Genomic DNA, 16,652 nt, shown 5'->3' on the forward strand with positions numbered 1-16,652 from the left:
CCCAGCACTCGGGAGGCAGAGGCAGGCGGATCTCTGTGAGTTTGAGACCAGCCTGGTCTACAAAAGCTAGTTCCAGGTCAGGCTCCAAAGCTACAGAGAAACCCTGTCTTGAAAAACAAAAAAAAAAAAAAAAAAAAAAAAAAGAAAGGAAGGAAGGAAGGAAGGAAGGAAGGAAGGAAGGAAGAAAGAAAGAAAGATCTTCCAAGGGCATAGAAGATACAGCATCAACTGTCATATGCTTTTCGAAGGAAATGTATATTGAAAATCTTATTCACAGCAGCATTATTTATAGGAAATAATCCAAATGACAATCAACCAATGAATGGGTAAATAAAATGTAGAAGGTGTATTCTGATTATTAGTTGGACATACGAAGAAATAAAGAAACTGAAAAACATTATGTCAAGTGAAAGAAGCCAGTCACAAAGGACCACATAGTGACATGAACTAGCCCAGACAGCAAAGGCTGGTGCTCACACAAGGCTGAGGGAGTGTATGGAAAGGAGAGACCACTGAAGGGTGTGGGGGAGATGAAACAGTGTAAAATTAGCCGGGGGGAGGATGGTTCAAGCCAATATGGACTGTCCACTTAACAGGCAAACTGTATAGGCAAGTGTATGTTTAAGTATACCTCAAATAAATCTGCTACATTTAAAAAAACAATTACAAGCCGGGAGGAGGTGGCGCACGCCTTTAATCCCAGCACTCGGGAGGCAGAGGCAGGCAGATCTCTGTGAGTTCGAGGCCAGCCTGGTCTACAAGAGCTAGTTCCAGGACAGGCTCTAAAAAAGCTGCAGAGAAACCCTGTCTCGAAAAACCAAAAAAAAAGAAAAAAGAAAAAAAAAGAAAAAACAATTACAAGCATTTTCTTCTTCACCCGAAGATAACGAAAGCTGTCCAACAGCCCATCACAAGAAGATATTTTCCATTTAAACAGTGTACTGAAGTAAACCCAGGCAGGTCTGCTTCACATACCTCCGATCTGTAGCTCTGGACAGCCCATTCGTCTCATCTGAGTGCTGACAGACTCAATCTCCTGCACAAGAGGCACTAATATTGTCTCATTGATCCACTAGGAAGGAATGAAGAATAGCTTCTATAGTTATCATTCTAAAGAATTTCTGAAGTCATTATTTTTCCTTTTTTCCGGCAACTTTTCTGTCTTCCACTTGACTAAGAGAATCATAAAACACGGTGCGAGAGAATGCTGAGAGAGCAGATAAGCTGCCACACACAAATCAAGCTACATTCTTAAGTCACATACAATTTTTATTTCAGAAAATGTTAAACTTTCAGCTAGATATTAATTTTTTTTCTAAATTTCTGTTTTCAAGATGGACACAGTGGCTTATGCCTGTAATCTGCGTACTTGGGACGTGAGGCAGCAGAATTTTTGAGGAAGTTTGAGTCCAGCGGGCCTACATATCAAGTACCACATCAGCCAGAGCTTTATTATAAGACCTGTCTCCAAAACAAAACCCTTCTAACTGTTATCCTTGGCTAAAAGGAAACATAAGCATCAGCCTACACTTCTAGAGGTAATTATCCACACATTACCATATCACTTATACTGGTTTATAATCAGTAAGACAGTTTTCAAGCTAGGGTAACTGATTAACTCACTAGAGGCTTGCCCATACCTTAGCTGCAGATACACACCGATTTATTACATTTAAAATCAGTTTGTAAATATCACAGCGTTACCTTTAAAGATTGGGAACTTCAAATCCCCCTCTGTGGCTAGTATCAAACTATTTGGGGGTGTGAAAGGCTGCACGAAGGGAATGTCTGGGGTGTCTGTGTGACTGTTCTGTGTTTGCAGTGATCCTGACCACCACCTCTATTCCTAAGCTTTTGTTAACTACGAAAGATGAAAATGTTTCAGACGAAATACTAATTCACAATTCCTTATGAGAAGTCTGAACTAGAAAGTCTTTGAAAATTGAAAGCCCGTCCTTCCTTTTCTGTATTATATATTTTTAATTGTGTGTGCATGTCCATGAGTAGAGGCGCTTGCACAAGCCACAGGCAATGAACACCCTCAGCTGCAGTTACAGGTGACTGCGAGCTGCCTGACATGGGTCTGGGAACCGACTCAGGTGCTGTAAAAGAGCAGACGTGCTCACAACTGCTACCCATCTCTCCAGCTCCTGCAAGCCTGGGAAAAGCTAAAATACCTGACAGATCTTTTGACTTTAAATACTACATTCCAGTCTTTTGTTTGTTTGTTTTTCAAGACAGGGTTTCTCTGTAGCTTTTGGAACCTGTCCTGGAACTAGCTCTAGTAGACCAGGCTGGCCTCAAACTCACAGAGATCTGCCTGCCTCTGCCTCCCGAGTGCTGGGATTAAAAGTGTGGGCCACCACAGCCTGGCTCAGTCTTTCTTGTAACTGGAAGTGTAACAAAGTAACAGTTCCAAGGACATCCTGCCACTCATTCTTCTTAACATTATTACATGCAAACAACTTGCTACCTACTCTCTGGCTACAACAAAACCACCTAGTTAAAAGAGATACAGTACTCATCCCCGAAAATTCTGAATGAGAATGATGGTACCGGACTCAAAATATTGCATTTATTTTATTTTATTCTTGAAACAATGGCCCACTCTCTCGCCTCAGGCTCTTTAGTACATATTACATGTATGTGCCACCATACTTGGCTAGTCACCTCTTCCTCTTGATACTTGACTTAATAATGAAACATAATTCTTCTAAGGCATCCAAGGGGGTCTGTCACAGAACCTGGGACTCACAGACACTCTGAGAAGCAATGTCTCTGTGTGTGGAGGAGTCGATGTAAACATAAGAGGATTCTAGGGAGATAAGGAAATTGCATGTTTAACAGTGTCAAGTACACCAGTGTTTCTGAGGGCCGCGTTCTTGTCTCCCTCACAATTCTAGGTATATAATACACTGACAGAAAACCTTTTGGGGAAATAGAATTGAAAATTTGGGAAAGGGAAGAAGTTAAAAATCATGGTTTCTTTCTTTTCTCTAGCTACACTGATTAAACACGGAAAGGACTTCTGATCCCGAGAAAACAGCGCTGTAAGGCCACTGCTCCACCACTATACGCGCACCATTACTTTTAGTACTTAACTCCAGCAATCTCACGAAGAACCCCAGTTCATAGTTTGATACTGTCTACAACTGGCACAAGACGCAACTTAACATTTACTTCTTTCCTTTCAAAATTTCTTTAACTTAGTTTTATGTGTGTGTGTATGCATGGATGTACGTCTACCAGCATGTATGTATGTGTGACTGGTGCCCATGGAGGTCAAAAGAGGGCATCAGATCTCCTGGAACTGGAGCTATAGGTGGTTGTGAGTCACCATGGGGCACTGGGAATTGAACCTGGGTCCTTTGAAAGAGCAGCCAGAGCTCTTAAGCGCTGAGCCGTCTCTCCAGTCCACAACTTACATTTCTAAACTTGGCTGTCCACGAGTCCATGTGATCCAGAAGCTGTCTATTCATGGTCACTCTCGCCCAGACCTGTTTAAAAAAGACCCTTCAGAAACACTAATATCCATTTAATTAGCATTCAGTAATTTTCTTATTACTAACTCATGGTTGTTGTTCATGCACAAATATATCTTTAAAAGTTCTTTATTTTGGTTGGGCTAGTAGTGTTAAATGTCTCTGTGTGTTTTGCTTTCAAGTATAAAAAAAGAATAAAAAACCCCGTATCTGATATTAGACTGAAGAACAGACTGGCAAATGTATGTGTTTTAAATCCAACAGTCTGGCCACCGAGAATTTTTTAACAATTATTTATTTTTATTTTATGTGCATTGGTATTTGCCTGCATATATGTCTATGTGAGAATGTCATCTTCTGGAACTAGAGTTACAAACAGTTGTGAGCTGCCATGTAGGTGCTGGGAATTGGACCCAGGTCCTTTGGAAGAGCAGCAGTCAGCTCTTAACTGCTGAGTCATCTCTCTAGTCCCGAGAATTTCTTTTTATTTTCCTAATGATTGCAGAAAGTATTATATAGTTAGGGCATTTTAGTCAACTATGTATCATAAACTAAAAATTTCAATGACAAAAGCTATTCCACAGATAAATTTCAAATTTCTATTCCTAAGCAGTAAAAGTGAGGATCACAGGAGAAAAGTCGTCTAGAAATAAAATAGTTTTCTAGTTATCTAAAGGTCTTCGTATATTAAATCTTTTTATTTTCCCTTTACCTCTTCGGCAGCTTGCTTAGAACTGAGATCAGCTTCATCTTTGTTAGCACACGGGGCCTGAGACCTACAGGCAAGCTGATATTGAAACTTCTTTAAGGTCTGTGCATAATCCCCCACAGAACGACTGTAATTCCAGAAGGTAGGGCTGGTGGAAGGAGAGGTGGAATCGGGGCTCCCTGAAATTAAAAATTCAAAGTGTTTTAGTTCTTATAGTCATTTTATACAGCAGTAACCCAGAGACACTAGGCATCTAGGAACTAGGCCACCCGACAATACTCAAGGAACAAAAAGACAAGCACCCCCCAACAGTACTCAAGAAATGTCTCCCCTGGCCCCCAACATTGTCTTCTCTTTGAAGATCACTGGTTAGACATTAAAAAGACCATTTTGAGCACCATCAACTTAAGAGGTCTCGGAATGATGCATGGTTGCAAGTGTCTCTTTCTGCTGGGAAACTCAGCTTGTGTTATGCTCTGCGACGGTCACTGACCAGGGAAAAGCAAGTGTTTGGAAGTTCCTCTGAATGGCGCTAACGGCAGCATCTGTTAAGAAGCTTTCTGGACCACAGGCTATACGAACTGTTCTACATGGCGCCCTGCAGTGACCAGGGCTGATGAAAGCTATCCCACAATGGAAGACGCTGACATCCAGGAGACCACGCCACCAGCAGCAGCACAGCTGGACAAACGAGGCCTCACTAACGAGTGTGCTCATGAAGAGCTCATTCTTTCCGAGTCCGAGACAGGGTTTCCACCCAGCCCACCCAGAATGCACAAAACTCTCCTAAATCTGAAAGGTAAACAACAAAACCACACAAATTTCTAGTAAATGAGACCCGAAGCATAAAAATCAGCCGCAGAAGTATTATTTAGTCTCCAAGAATTTCAGATAATTGAACTGTTGGATTAACTTTGAAAAAGTGGGTTTAATTATCACTGAGGTAGCCAGGCAGTACTGGCGCACACCTTTAATCCCAGCACTTGGGAGGCAGAGGCAGGCGGATCTCTTGAGTTTTGAGGCCAGCATGGTCTACAGAGTGAGTTCCAGGTCAGCCAGGTCTACACAGAGAAGCCATCTCAAAACAAACAAACAAACAAACAAACAAACAAACAAACAAACAAACTCCAACAAAATCAAACCAAAACTGAACATCACTGATGTAGAAAAAAAAGAATTAAAAATAAAAGACTAAAACAAGCTACTCTTAAACACCAGGCATATTCATTCATAACTGGTTTTAAACATAAAGCAAAGAAAACCAGTCTAGAAATCACAATCCCAGAGAACCTAGACAACAATGAGGACCCTAAGAGAGACGTACATGGATCTAATCTACTAGGAAGTAGGAAAAGACAAGATCTCCTGAGTAAATTGGGAACATGGGAACCTTGGGAGAGGGTTGAAGTGGAGGGGAGCAGAAAAAAAAGTAGAACTCAATAAAAATCAATTAAAAAAATCAAGCATATTTGAGAAAAGCTAAACTCTGAGTCCAAAGTGACTAAAAACTGGGCTGAGTGATAAGCAAGGTTGTTTTGTCTTATTTTTTAATTTATTTTATGTACATTGGTGTGAAGATGTCAGATCCCCTGGAACTGGTGCTACAAACAGTTGAGAGCTGCTACATGGGTGCTGGGAATCAAACCTGGATCCTCTGGAAGAGCCGTCAGTGCTCCTAAAACCACTGAACCACTCTCCAGCCCTCAACAAGGTTGTTCTTATGGAAGAATGCCAGATCACTACATGTGGAAGGAACCCACGAGGAAGTCTCTACTTGCAACCATCTTTGCATTAATCCACTTTGGCAAGCCGTCTAGTGGCTCCTGCAGGAAGGGTGGCTGGGAGCCAGAAATCAAAGGGAAACTACTACTAAGGGACCTGCTTGCAACCATCATGACCAAGTGAAGCAATTCTCAATCACCACAGGCCACTGTATCACACATCTCCTAATCTAACACACAGAGACATGCCACTAAGCTGTGTTCCTACCAGAAAACACTTAAAGTTAAAACAACTGGACAAAACCCAATTCTCACACTAGCTAGGTGTCTTTAAAAGATACACATGCACACACCTTCTAGGTTAAAGACCACAAAAGAAGTGTAACTAATTGGAGCAGCCTGCATCAGTAAAAGAAAAGAGTAAGGGCCGGGCGGTGGTGGTGCACGCCTTTAATCCCAGCACTTGGGAGGCAGAGGCAGGCGGATCTCTGTGAGTTTGAGGCCAGCCTGGTCTACATGAGCTAGTTCCAGGACAGGCTCCAAAGCCACAGAGAAGCCCTGTCTCGAAAAACCAAAAAGAAAAGAGTAAGGTCTGGTTTTTTGTTTTTGAAAAAGGTCAGTTATCACTTGTAGGGCCCGGGTCTACCCCTGTTCCTGGGGTTCATCTTGAGGACAGTTTCTGGTCAGCTAACTAAGCATCCTGTTTGTTCCTGTGCTCCCTCTGCCCCGCCTGGTGATTAGCTGTAGGGCATTGTTGACTCCATCGTTGGTGTGGTAATTTCCCACCTGCCTGGGTGGAAATCCTTGAGCAGCAGTGAGGTATATAAGGATTTCCCCAAGGTTAAAAAACGGCATTCGGCTGATCTCCTTTCAAATGACCCAGGTCTCTTGTGTGTTCTTTCAATCTCCAGGCCCTTGCCCAACTCGCGTACGGTACAGTGGTGTGTGAACTGTACCGAGGGGGTAACACAAAATCGGGTGTTACAATCACTGGCTCTGGGTCAACCATATTAAAGTGTCTGAGTTACAGTGGTTTATCAAAGGTAAGAAATTCATTTTGAAGTTATAAGGGGAAATGTCCAGTTCTCAGGAGACACATGTAAAATATTGAGGGAAGAAGTATCACAAAGTCTACAACTTATTTTAAATGACTCAGCAAAAACCTTTGGGCATGTGTGAGGGAGAAACAATACGAATGTATTAATGTGTGCCTAGCTTCTCACTCCTGGGGAGCTGAGTTGTGAATATTTGTCAGCAGTGTGTTCTAAGAACTTGAAATATGATACCTAAGTACAACAGCATGCCCAACACTCAGATATGAACTTCTAAATATATTCTCTAAGAATCCAGTCCCACGGAAAGCAGAGTGGCCCCTGAGCCACCCAGGGAGAGTGCAGGATGAATCTATATTATTTTGTGGATCTAGAAAGTGAGGGGAAAGGAAGACGAGCAAAAATGCGAAAGATGAGGTACAGGTGGGTACAATGTCGAAGAAAAATGTCAAGAATATAGAAGTCTAGCTGGGCGGTGGTGGCGCACACCTTTAATCCCAGCACTCGGGAGGCAGAGGCAGGAGGATCTCTGAGTTTGAGGCCAGCCTGGTCTACAAGAGCTATTTTCAGGACAGGCTCTAGAAACTACAGGGAAACCCTGTCTCGGGAAAAAAAAAAAAAAAAAAAAGAATATAGAAGTCTTTTTTTCTGAGACAAGGTCTCACTCTGTAGCCCTAACTGTCCTGGACTGTGGAGACCAGACTGGGCTGTAACTCCCAGGGATCCACATGCCTCGATCACTAGAGAGGTGAAATTAAAGGAATGTGCCATCATATCCAGCCAAAAATAAATCTTTAAAAAACAAGTCAAGCTGGGCGGTGGTGGCGCACGCCTTTAATCCTAGCACTCGGGAGGCAGAGGCAGGCGGATCTCTGTGAGTTCGAGGCCAGCCTGGTCTACAAGAGCTAGTTCCAGGACAGGCACCAAAAGCCACAGAGAAACCCTGTCTCGAAAAAAAAAAAAAAAAAAAAAAAAAAAAAAAAAAAAAAGAAAAACAAGTCAAGCATTATGGGCCATTGATGCCAGTACCAGGGAAGCCAAGGTAAGTGGATTCCTGGGGCAGCTGGCAAACCGGCTTAACTTAGCTGCCAAGTTTCAGGCCAATAATAGAACCCATGTCAAAAAACACAAAGTGAACAGCAGCCGAGAAAGGATCACCTGAGCTGATCATATACACACACGAGTCCCCCATACAAGCGTATGGGGAAAATAAAGATGAGCTAATACAGTCACAAAGTCCCATACAAACAGGCTTGGCACTCAGGAGACCAAGTCAGAGCACTGTTATGTTTGAAGACTGCCTAGATGACATAATAAATTCCACACCAGCCTACATGACTGTATCAAAAACACAGACATAAAAATCCCCATGAGAACACAGCAATAATTTTGAAAGGAATTTTAAACAATGTTAAAAGTAGCATTAAAATTTATAACAGGATATTTACACAGCCTGAGAGCAAGAAGGTTTGCAATTTTTTTTATAAATTTATGCAGAATATTTAAATTACCTAAAGCCTAAAAACATAGCAGAGAGGTTAAAAGTATAGAAATAGACAGAGACATACCAGGCAAAGAACTAGAGACCATAATTTAGAGTACATGTTCTTTTCAATGTGTCAGAACCGTTCATACAAGAGTGACCAGAGAGCCCCCAAGCAAGTCTAAGATCAAAGAGCCTTCCCTCCACAGAGAAAGAAGAGAAAGCCCAAACGTTAACAGACATGGATCAGAATCTCTGGCCACAGCACTGCTGACTCAGGAGGAACTAAAGCTAACTAGGTCTTGTCCGGCTTGACAAGACAAGGCAACAGCAATAACACTTAAAAACATCGACAACAATCCTTCCCAACGTGAGAGAAAAAGATATAAAAGGAATGAAAAATATCTGAAAATCATAAAAGATATGTATCAATTGTTCTTTGTGCTATTCTATAATTTCCAGTACACTTCAAATACTTTGAAATTTCAAAAAAGACGGAAGTAACAAGATAATATTGATTTGTTTCTTTGACATTTGTGGCACTTGCAGGCAGAATTAAATTAAAACCCCCAGAGAGATTTCAGGCGACACAAAGAGCCATGCTCCAATAACTTGGCTTCTTCACCACGGCCACGCTTCTGCACCTAATGTGTTTTTCTGTGGAAGTTCCTGGGGGGAAAATCATTACTCAGTTCAATAACCTAATTTGGTTTCAAATAATTGACTTTGTAATAATCAAATCCACCTCAAATAGATTAAGACTTGCTAACACTGTTTCCCTAGGTAAACTATAGGCTTTAAGGAATTATTTAGAGACAAATTTTAAAATGGTACTAAAAACACAAAACGAAGCCCAGCAGCACTTTTAGGGGCAATAATGCCCCCCTCTCCCCTGCCCTGCACATCAGTCTTCCAAAAAGACTCGTGGAGAGCTATCGTTTGAATGTACTTTGCTTTACGCTGCTTGAGAACATGCACAAGCACAGTTTAGGGACATTCTACCTTTTGTGAAAGGTTTTTACATTGACCGCAGAGCTCAGGTCGGTCGTGTTTCACCTCCTAAGTTTAGCAGTAGATAGTTAGTCTACTGTCAGTTTAAGGACCATGTAAAGCAACAACACAAATATGTATGTCAGAAGGAAACAAAATGCATACCCAGCTTAACTCTGTGCTGCTTCTCCTCCTCACTTCTGAGGAAGGTGTCCAAAGTCCGCAGGTCCGTCATGTAGTCCTCTTTGTCAGCAGGTGAGTTGTAGACCGAGGGAGAGGAGCGGTAGCGAGATCTCAACCCAGTGCTCTCCACCGGGCCGACAGTGGTAGGGTATGGGGAAGGAGGAGACAGACTAAAGCTCGCCAGCTACACACAAAGAGAGGATGGGATTTACTTTCAATTGAAGTGCAAACATTTATTTTTGATTTTTAAAAGTAATATATGCAAGCTATCTCTGAAATCCTGGCACACAGAAGGTGGAGGCAAGAGGATTGAGTTTAAGACCAGCCCCTGCTACACACAGGCAATTTCAGGCCAGCCTGGCTGCATGAGACTCTATCTAAACAACAACAGTTTAAAAAAAAAAAAAAAAACCAACAGAGGCCAGGAAGATGGCTTAGCAGGTAAAGGTGCTTGCCATCCAAAGACACAAGCCTGACAACTCGAGTATGAGCCACACTAATAAAATAAAAATTATCTCGAGTAATTTTTCAGTTTTAAAATGTATCTAGAAAGAAACTGTGGTTGCATATAATTCCAGTATTTGGGAGATGGAGGCATGAGGATAAGGACTTCAAAGTTCACCATCCTCAGCTACACTGTTGAGTCTGATGCTAGCCTGAGCTACAGGAGACTGTCTATACCTCAAAAGAAAGAAAAGGAAAAAGAAACGAAAAGCCATAATATAGTCTGTTATCCCGATTGTGCTGGGATGGTTGGCTGAGAAAGGAAGATCATCATAAGTACAAGGCTTGACTGGGAAACACATGGAGATTACATAAAATAAACTTTTATGGCTGGAGAGATGGCTCAGAGGTTAAGAGAACTGCTGTTCTGGAGGCCCTGAATTCAATTCCCAGCAACCACATGATGGCTCACACCCACCTATAATGAGATCTGATGCCCAGAACACTATATACATAATAAATAAATTAAAAAAATACCTGCACATTAATTATAAAACTTTTTTAAAAATTATTTTTCATTCTTATTCTGTGGATTTAGACTGCAAGTTTTTGGCTGTTATAACTAATATTAAGAATATCACTGTACATAAAGCCTTGCTTGAATTTTTGATAATTTTAAAAATGAATTTTTATTAAATTTAGGTGGGAGGGGGTGTGTGTCTGCAGTGATGCTCATGTGGCTACAGGGCAGCTGGGTGTGCCCTGAGGACCAAACTCAAGTCCTCAGGCTTGGTGGCAAACACCTTTACCTGCTGAGCCCACTTGCCAGTCCTTTAGAGCTTTCTTTAGGGCAGACTCCTCAAACTGAAATTATTTGGCCAAAGCACAGAACCCTTAAAACTCTTATTTACATCTATTAAATCAAAGTGTTACTGTAAATCATATTCCTGTCAGAAGAGGATGGGGGATCTATTTTGGTGTACGTTCATCAATATTACTACTTTAAAGTGTTTACTTCAGAATTTCTCTCTCTTTTCATCAGATTTGTAAAACAAGCACTTTACTCACTGAGCCATTTCCCTGGCCTAGAAACTTTCAAGGCCAGCCTGGTCTATGCAGCTGGTTCCAGGTCAGCCAGGGGTATGCAGAGAAACCCTGACTCAAAACAACAACAACAACAGTCCCCAAAACACCATACTCAGGAGGGGAAAGAATACAATCAAAATATAGTCCATGTTTTTTAAAAATAAAAAGAAAAAACTATTATTTTCTTAAACAAAAAAACCAGCTGGGCGGTGGTGGCGCACGCCTTTAATCCCAGCACTCGGAAGGCAGAGGCAGGTGGATCTCTGAGAGTTCGAGGCCAGCCTGGGCTATAAGAGCTAGTTCCAGAACAGACTCCAAAGCTACAGAGAAACCCTGTCTCAACACCCCCAAAAAACAACAACAACAACAACAACAACAAAAACCAAACAAACGAAACAAAACAAAAAACCACCTGGAGCTGGAGAGACGGCTCAGTAGTTAAGAGCACTGGCTGCTCTTCCAGAGGACCTGAGTTCAATTCCCAGCAACCACATGGTGGCTCACAACTGTCTGTAACTCCAGTTCTAGGGGATCTAATTCCTTCACACAAATGTGCACATAAATTAAAAATAATACTGAGTTCCAGGACAGCTAGGGACACAGTGAAATCCTGTCTAGAATGCTAGCCTGTGGGTTATAAAGATAACTACACATTTCTCACAGTATTCAACGTCTACAAAATTTTAAAAATTCTACCATCTAACATTGGATTAAGCACAGGATTTCACTTCAAAGCAACGTTATGCAACCGGGCAGAGACAGCTGCTGCTTTCTTTGAAGCAATCTTCTCTTAACATCTCCAGTAGCTAGAGATGTTAGCCCACCACAGCGGTCAGAGCTTCTGACAGACTGCTTCTTTTCTGACACTTTTCTTGCAGCCTTACGGCTTGCAGAATTGAAATTTCAACCCAAAATTTTGCTAGTAATACCCTAAAAACTTAGAGCATCACTGACATTACTAAGGAATTTAAGTATTTCTACCCACGACACAGCAAGCATCCATACTTCAGAACCAAACTGGATGAAGATCCCTGGTTCTAGCTAAGAGGATCAGGCAGGATACAAAGTGTTAAAATTCTACAAAAAAGTGAAGTCTTCACACACGAAAAGCTTAAATAGAGAAAACATGCATAAGAGAAACCAAAGTTTCATATTATTTCAAGACTGTTGAAACTGGCTGGGGACTGTCACGCTTTATCATCTCCAGAAATGCTCACGTTAAGACGCTGTTGAAGAACTCTTGCCGAGTGACAGGAAACGCGGTCTGTTCTTGGCTCTTAACCACTGTTCCTCAGTTCCTCACTAACCAAAGGCAAAATCTGAACTCACTGGGTGATTTTAGCGCAACTCCCAATTCTAAAATAGTATCGCCGGCCAAACAAAGATCATTACCTTATTGTAACCACTGACTGGAGAGTAGGTCACAGCAGGGCTATACGAGCCACTGCCACCTGAGGACAGGCCTTGCAGCTGAGGGCTGTACCCAGTCATACAGCTGGTGGCAAACTTGGGACTGGGGCTGGGTGAACGAGATGGGCTATAACTTAACACACTCTGACCCTGGATTGAAGGGGAAGGTGGAGACGGAGGGACTTGGGTGGCTGCCAGATCCCGGGGAGGCGTAGTCTGCACAACTAGAAGGAAAAGAACATAAGTTACACATACATTATATGTTTAAATTAAAACAAAAAGTCAAAAAATTAGGTCTTATATAATTAAGGCTAGCCTTGACTTTAAGCTCTTTCTGTCTCAGTCTCTTGGGTATAAAGAGAATTATGAAAATGGATTTAAGGGCTGGGTGTGGTGGCACATGCTTTTAATCCCAACACTTGGGAGGCAGAGGCAGGTGGATCTTTGAATTTGAGGTCAGTCCAACCTGGACAGTCAGAGCTATGTAGAAATACCAAAAGAAAGTGACAGAAGGATCTGGCTATTAAATTAAATGAAACATTATCACACAAACACAACTCATCAGCTGTTTACAACCTCCACGATGTTTAAAACAGTAACACATATTTCCAAGAACTTGTATGACAGTCCACTCAATTCATACAAATAACAATGATAATCACAAGACAATTTCCTATACATTGACTAATGCTAACAGATGGCCTATGAGCTCGGATTCTACGGAAAGGGAAAACTAAGAAGCGAGGCCACTGCCTTCCCCACTGCACTCACCGGCCGTCTTCAGCCCCAACAGTGCTTGCTGTCCCGGGCTGACCACCAGACTTGTTGGTGCTACAGTATATTTAAAGTATCTCCAAAAATCAAATAAGGCGTTAAGACTGAAGAGAGATGCCAGGGCAAGTTCTGGAAGAAAACAACAACAACAACTATTATTATTATTATTATTAAAAATATTGTTTTGTTTGTGTGCAGGGAGTGACATGTGGCAGTCAGAGGACAACTTGTGCACGTTTGTTCTCTCCTTTCACTCTATTGGTTCTGGGGAATCAAACTTAGGTCATAATGCCTGCTGGGAGTGGCTTTACCTGATTAAGAACCTCTCCAGCTCCAAATTATTATTAATTATTATTTGGTTTTTCAAGACAGGGTTTCTCTGTGTTGTTCAAGCTCCAAATTATTATTTATTTATTTAGGCTTTTGAAGACAAGGTTTCTTGTGTGGCTCAGGCTGTCCTGGCACTCACTCTGTAGACCAGGCTGTCCTGGAACTTCAAGATCCACCTGCCTGTTTCCCAAATGCTTACATTAAAGGTATACACCACCACTTCTCGGTCAAATCTATTATTTTAAAAAGCAAAAAGGTCTTGGTTCCATTTTCAGCAACTTAACATCAAAAATTAAAAACTAGTTTCTTATTCCTCACAACAGATACCGCCTAACCAAAGTTTAGTAGGTTCAGATCATTCGCTACTGAGTTTTAAACTAATCACTAATTCTTATAAACCCGTATAGCAGATATTTCCACATTTGTTTTAATAGTCAAGTGAGTTTCGGGAGTTCCAGTTCATGGTTCAGTGTGTTAGTGAACCATGACTCTACCAAAGGCGTGATCATCCTGAATCCCTTCCTTTTCCATCTGCCATACCCACTCTGAAAGTTATTTTGTCTGTATTTTGCCCGTACACATTATGTGCACCAAGTCCTCGCCTGGTATAGGCAGGGGCCCAAAGAGGGTGTTAGAACCCTGGTACTGGAGTTGTAAGCCACCATGTGGGAGCCAGGAAAAAAACTGGGTCCTCTGCAAAAGCAGTGTGGCTCTTGACCTCCGAGTCATCTCTATTCCTCCGTGATCGATTTCTTTCTTTCTCTCTTGTTTGTTTTTCCAAGACAAGGTTTCTTTGTACAGCCTGGCTTTCCAGGAACTAGATCTGTAGACCAGGCTGGCCTTGGACAGAGAGGTCCACCTGCCTTTGCCTCCCAAGGGCTGAGATTAAAGCTACTGCTGGCTGTCCACAACTGATTTCAATTTGCATAGGCTACAGATTTATTTTGACATCCCTAGGACTCTTTCTATCCTAAGGTCTGGTATGGCCTCGAAGGTGAAGAAGTGAGAGTGTATTTCAGGAATGGCGAAGGTAAACCTCATCACCCACAAGCTTTAGGACTCCTAGCTACTTATCTCTGTATCGTTTATTAGCTTAGTTTATAGACAAGGTCTCATGTGCCATGTCAGGTTGGCCTCTGACTTCTGATTCTTCTTCCATTTCCCAAGTACTGGGTGGGATTAGATATTTACTGCCAGGCTGTCCTCAAATTTGAAATAATCCTCCTGACGACTCAGTCTCCTACTAGAATGTTCTTCCCATAAAGGTGTTTTCCTAGCTGGGAGGTGGTGGTGCACGCCTTTGATCCCAGCACTTGGGAGGCGGAGACAGGTGAATCTTAGTGAGTTTGAGGCCAGCCTGATCTACAAAGCAAGTTCTAGGACAGCCAGGACTGTTACACAGAAAAACCCTTCCTTGAAAAAAAAAAAAAACAAAGCAAAACAACAACAAAATGTTTTCCTAGTTCCTTCTCTGTTGTTTTCATCATCTTGGGAAACAGAGCAGGTAATTCATTATTTGTCTCTGAATGAAAGAGTGAATCCTAAGCTGAATTAAACTATAAGCAAGTTTTCATTTGTAGTAAATCTAAATTCCAGTGAAAATTAATTACTTACCAATATACCAGAGGGGCCAGTATGTCACATTATAATATGTACTAATTAACTTTCCAGTCCTGAAAAGATTAGAAATGCTATTCAGTTATTTAAAAAAAAACAAAAACAAAAGAAAACCACCCCCTAACTCCATGACAAACCAACCAACCAAGCACTGAAAACCAAAAGAAATATGAAAAGCCACAGAACCAGCCAATGATGGTTTAAAATGTCGCTTTTGGGCTGATTAACTTACATTTCAGTATATATCATTCCAGCCATGGATACATTTAGGAGTCCCCAGGCTAAAACCACTTTCCTAGTTTCTGTTTCCTTTCTCATCTTGATGGTTCTGTCAACAAGAGAAGCACTGGGGCTTACTTCTCCTTGCATCTGTTCAAAAGCAAAGCAGAACAGCCTGGAATTAATCAAAGGAAATCAAAAGTGTCTGTTGTAAAGTATCAACCCCACAGGCTTTTCCTCTTCCCAACTCCTCCTCCCATCCCTCCACCTTAATATTAGTATTTGAAAAGGGTGTCCTAAAATAATTGCCTTCTTTCATACTACAGAGAAATCAACAGAGAACTGGCTGGTTATTTCAGAGCAGTTAATGGCTCCAATGAATTATAATGTCTTGTTTCATAATGTAATGGTTTGTTATTAAGTCTCAAAGAATTCACGGTTTGTCTGACTCGAGGATGTTACTAGGTCTAGATGGAGAGACACAAGATAACCAAATTTTGTCATCACTGTGACAGACTCTAACCCTGACCTTGGACTGCTACAGATCTGGGGTCTCCTTTTGGTGACGAGATTTTAAGGCTTTACTAGTGAGGTGGTCTGGTACTAGCAGGCGAAGGGTCAAGAGAGATAGGGAACACGTGCATTCAGTTTTGGTACAGCGGAATTGTATCTCCTTTGTCTTGCTAGGCTCAGCTCTGCAGTCAGACATGGCAGCTCCTGGAAGTCGTATTCTACAGAGCAGACTAGTATCCTTCCCGCCATCCAGCCCCGCGCCAAAACTCCTGTAGGAGAGCTTCCCTCCCTGGCTACCTCTGAACAAACTTTGTTCATCCTCCTTGTGTCTTTCACAAGGACTTTCGGTTACATCCTCCCCTGGCTGAACCCCAGGCACAACTTTAGGCGAGGAACTCTGAGGGACCGCGTGGACTCCACGTCCAGGAATCACAAAGACAACCCCCCGAAACGCACCATCTTCTTCAGCCGGAAGCCGCGAACTCGCGCCACTCCGCACTGCACATGCGCGAAGCCAAGCCTAAGGCGGCGGCGGGCTAGAAAGACTCCAGTTACCGGAAGGACCGGGCCGGCTGTCTCTTCTCGCGAGAAGGAGGGGTTGGTGCAGAGGGACCAGGGCAGCGATCGTTGCCAGGGAAA

General features: G+C 42.2%; 1 protein-coding gene across 2 annotated transcripts in view; it reads right to left on the reverse strand.

The window, feature by feature from the left end:
• Tmem209 (transmembrane protein 209) overlaps positions 1-16,571 on the reverse strand; it is a 31,191-nt gene extending 14,620 nt beyond the window's left edge. The window contains exons 1-9 of one of the 2 annotated variants that reach the window (XM_038318925.1): positions 16,470-16,571; positions 15,514-15,650; positions 15,279-15,337; positions 13,332-13,463; positions 12,543-12,784; positions 9,603-9,804; positions 4,195-4,370; positions 3,426-3,497; positions 976-1,072 (exon numbers count right to left, since the gene is read on the reverse strand). In XM_038318925.1, the coding sequence (XP_038174853.1) occupies positions 976-1,072; positions 3,426-3,497; positions 4,195-4,370; positions 9,603-9,804; positions 12,543-12,784; positions 13,332-13,463; positions 15,279-15,337; positions 15,514-15,650; positions 16,470-16,472 (1,120 nt within the window). In that variant the 5' untranslated portion in view covers positions 16,473-16,571. The other variant, XM_038318924.1, reaches the window with a different exon arrangement.
• Positions 16,572-16,652: the final 81 nt, after the last annotated feature.

The sequence above is a fragment of the Arvicola amphibius genome, chromosome 2 (assembly GCF_903992535.2).
Source record: "Arvicola amphibius chromosome 2, mArvAmp1.2, whole genome shotgun sequence".
Lineage (NCBI taxonomy): Eukaryota > Metazoa > Chordata > Mammalia > Rodentia > Cricetidae > Arvicola > Arvicola amphibius.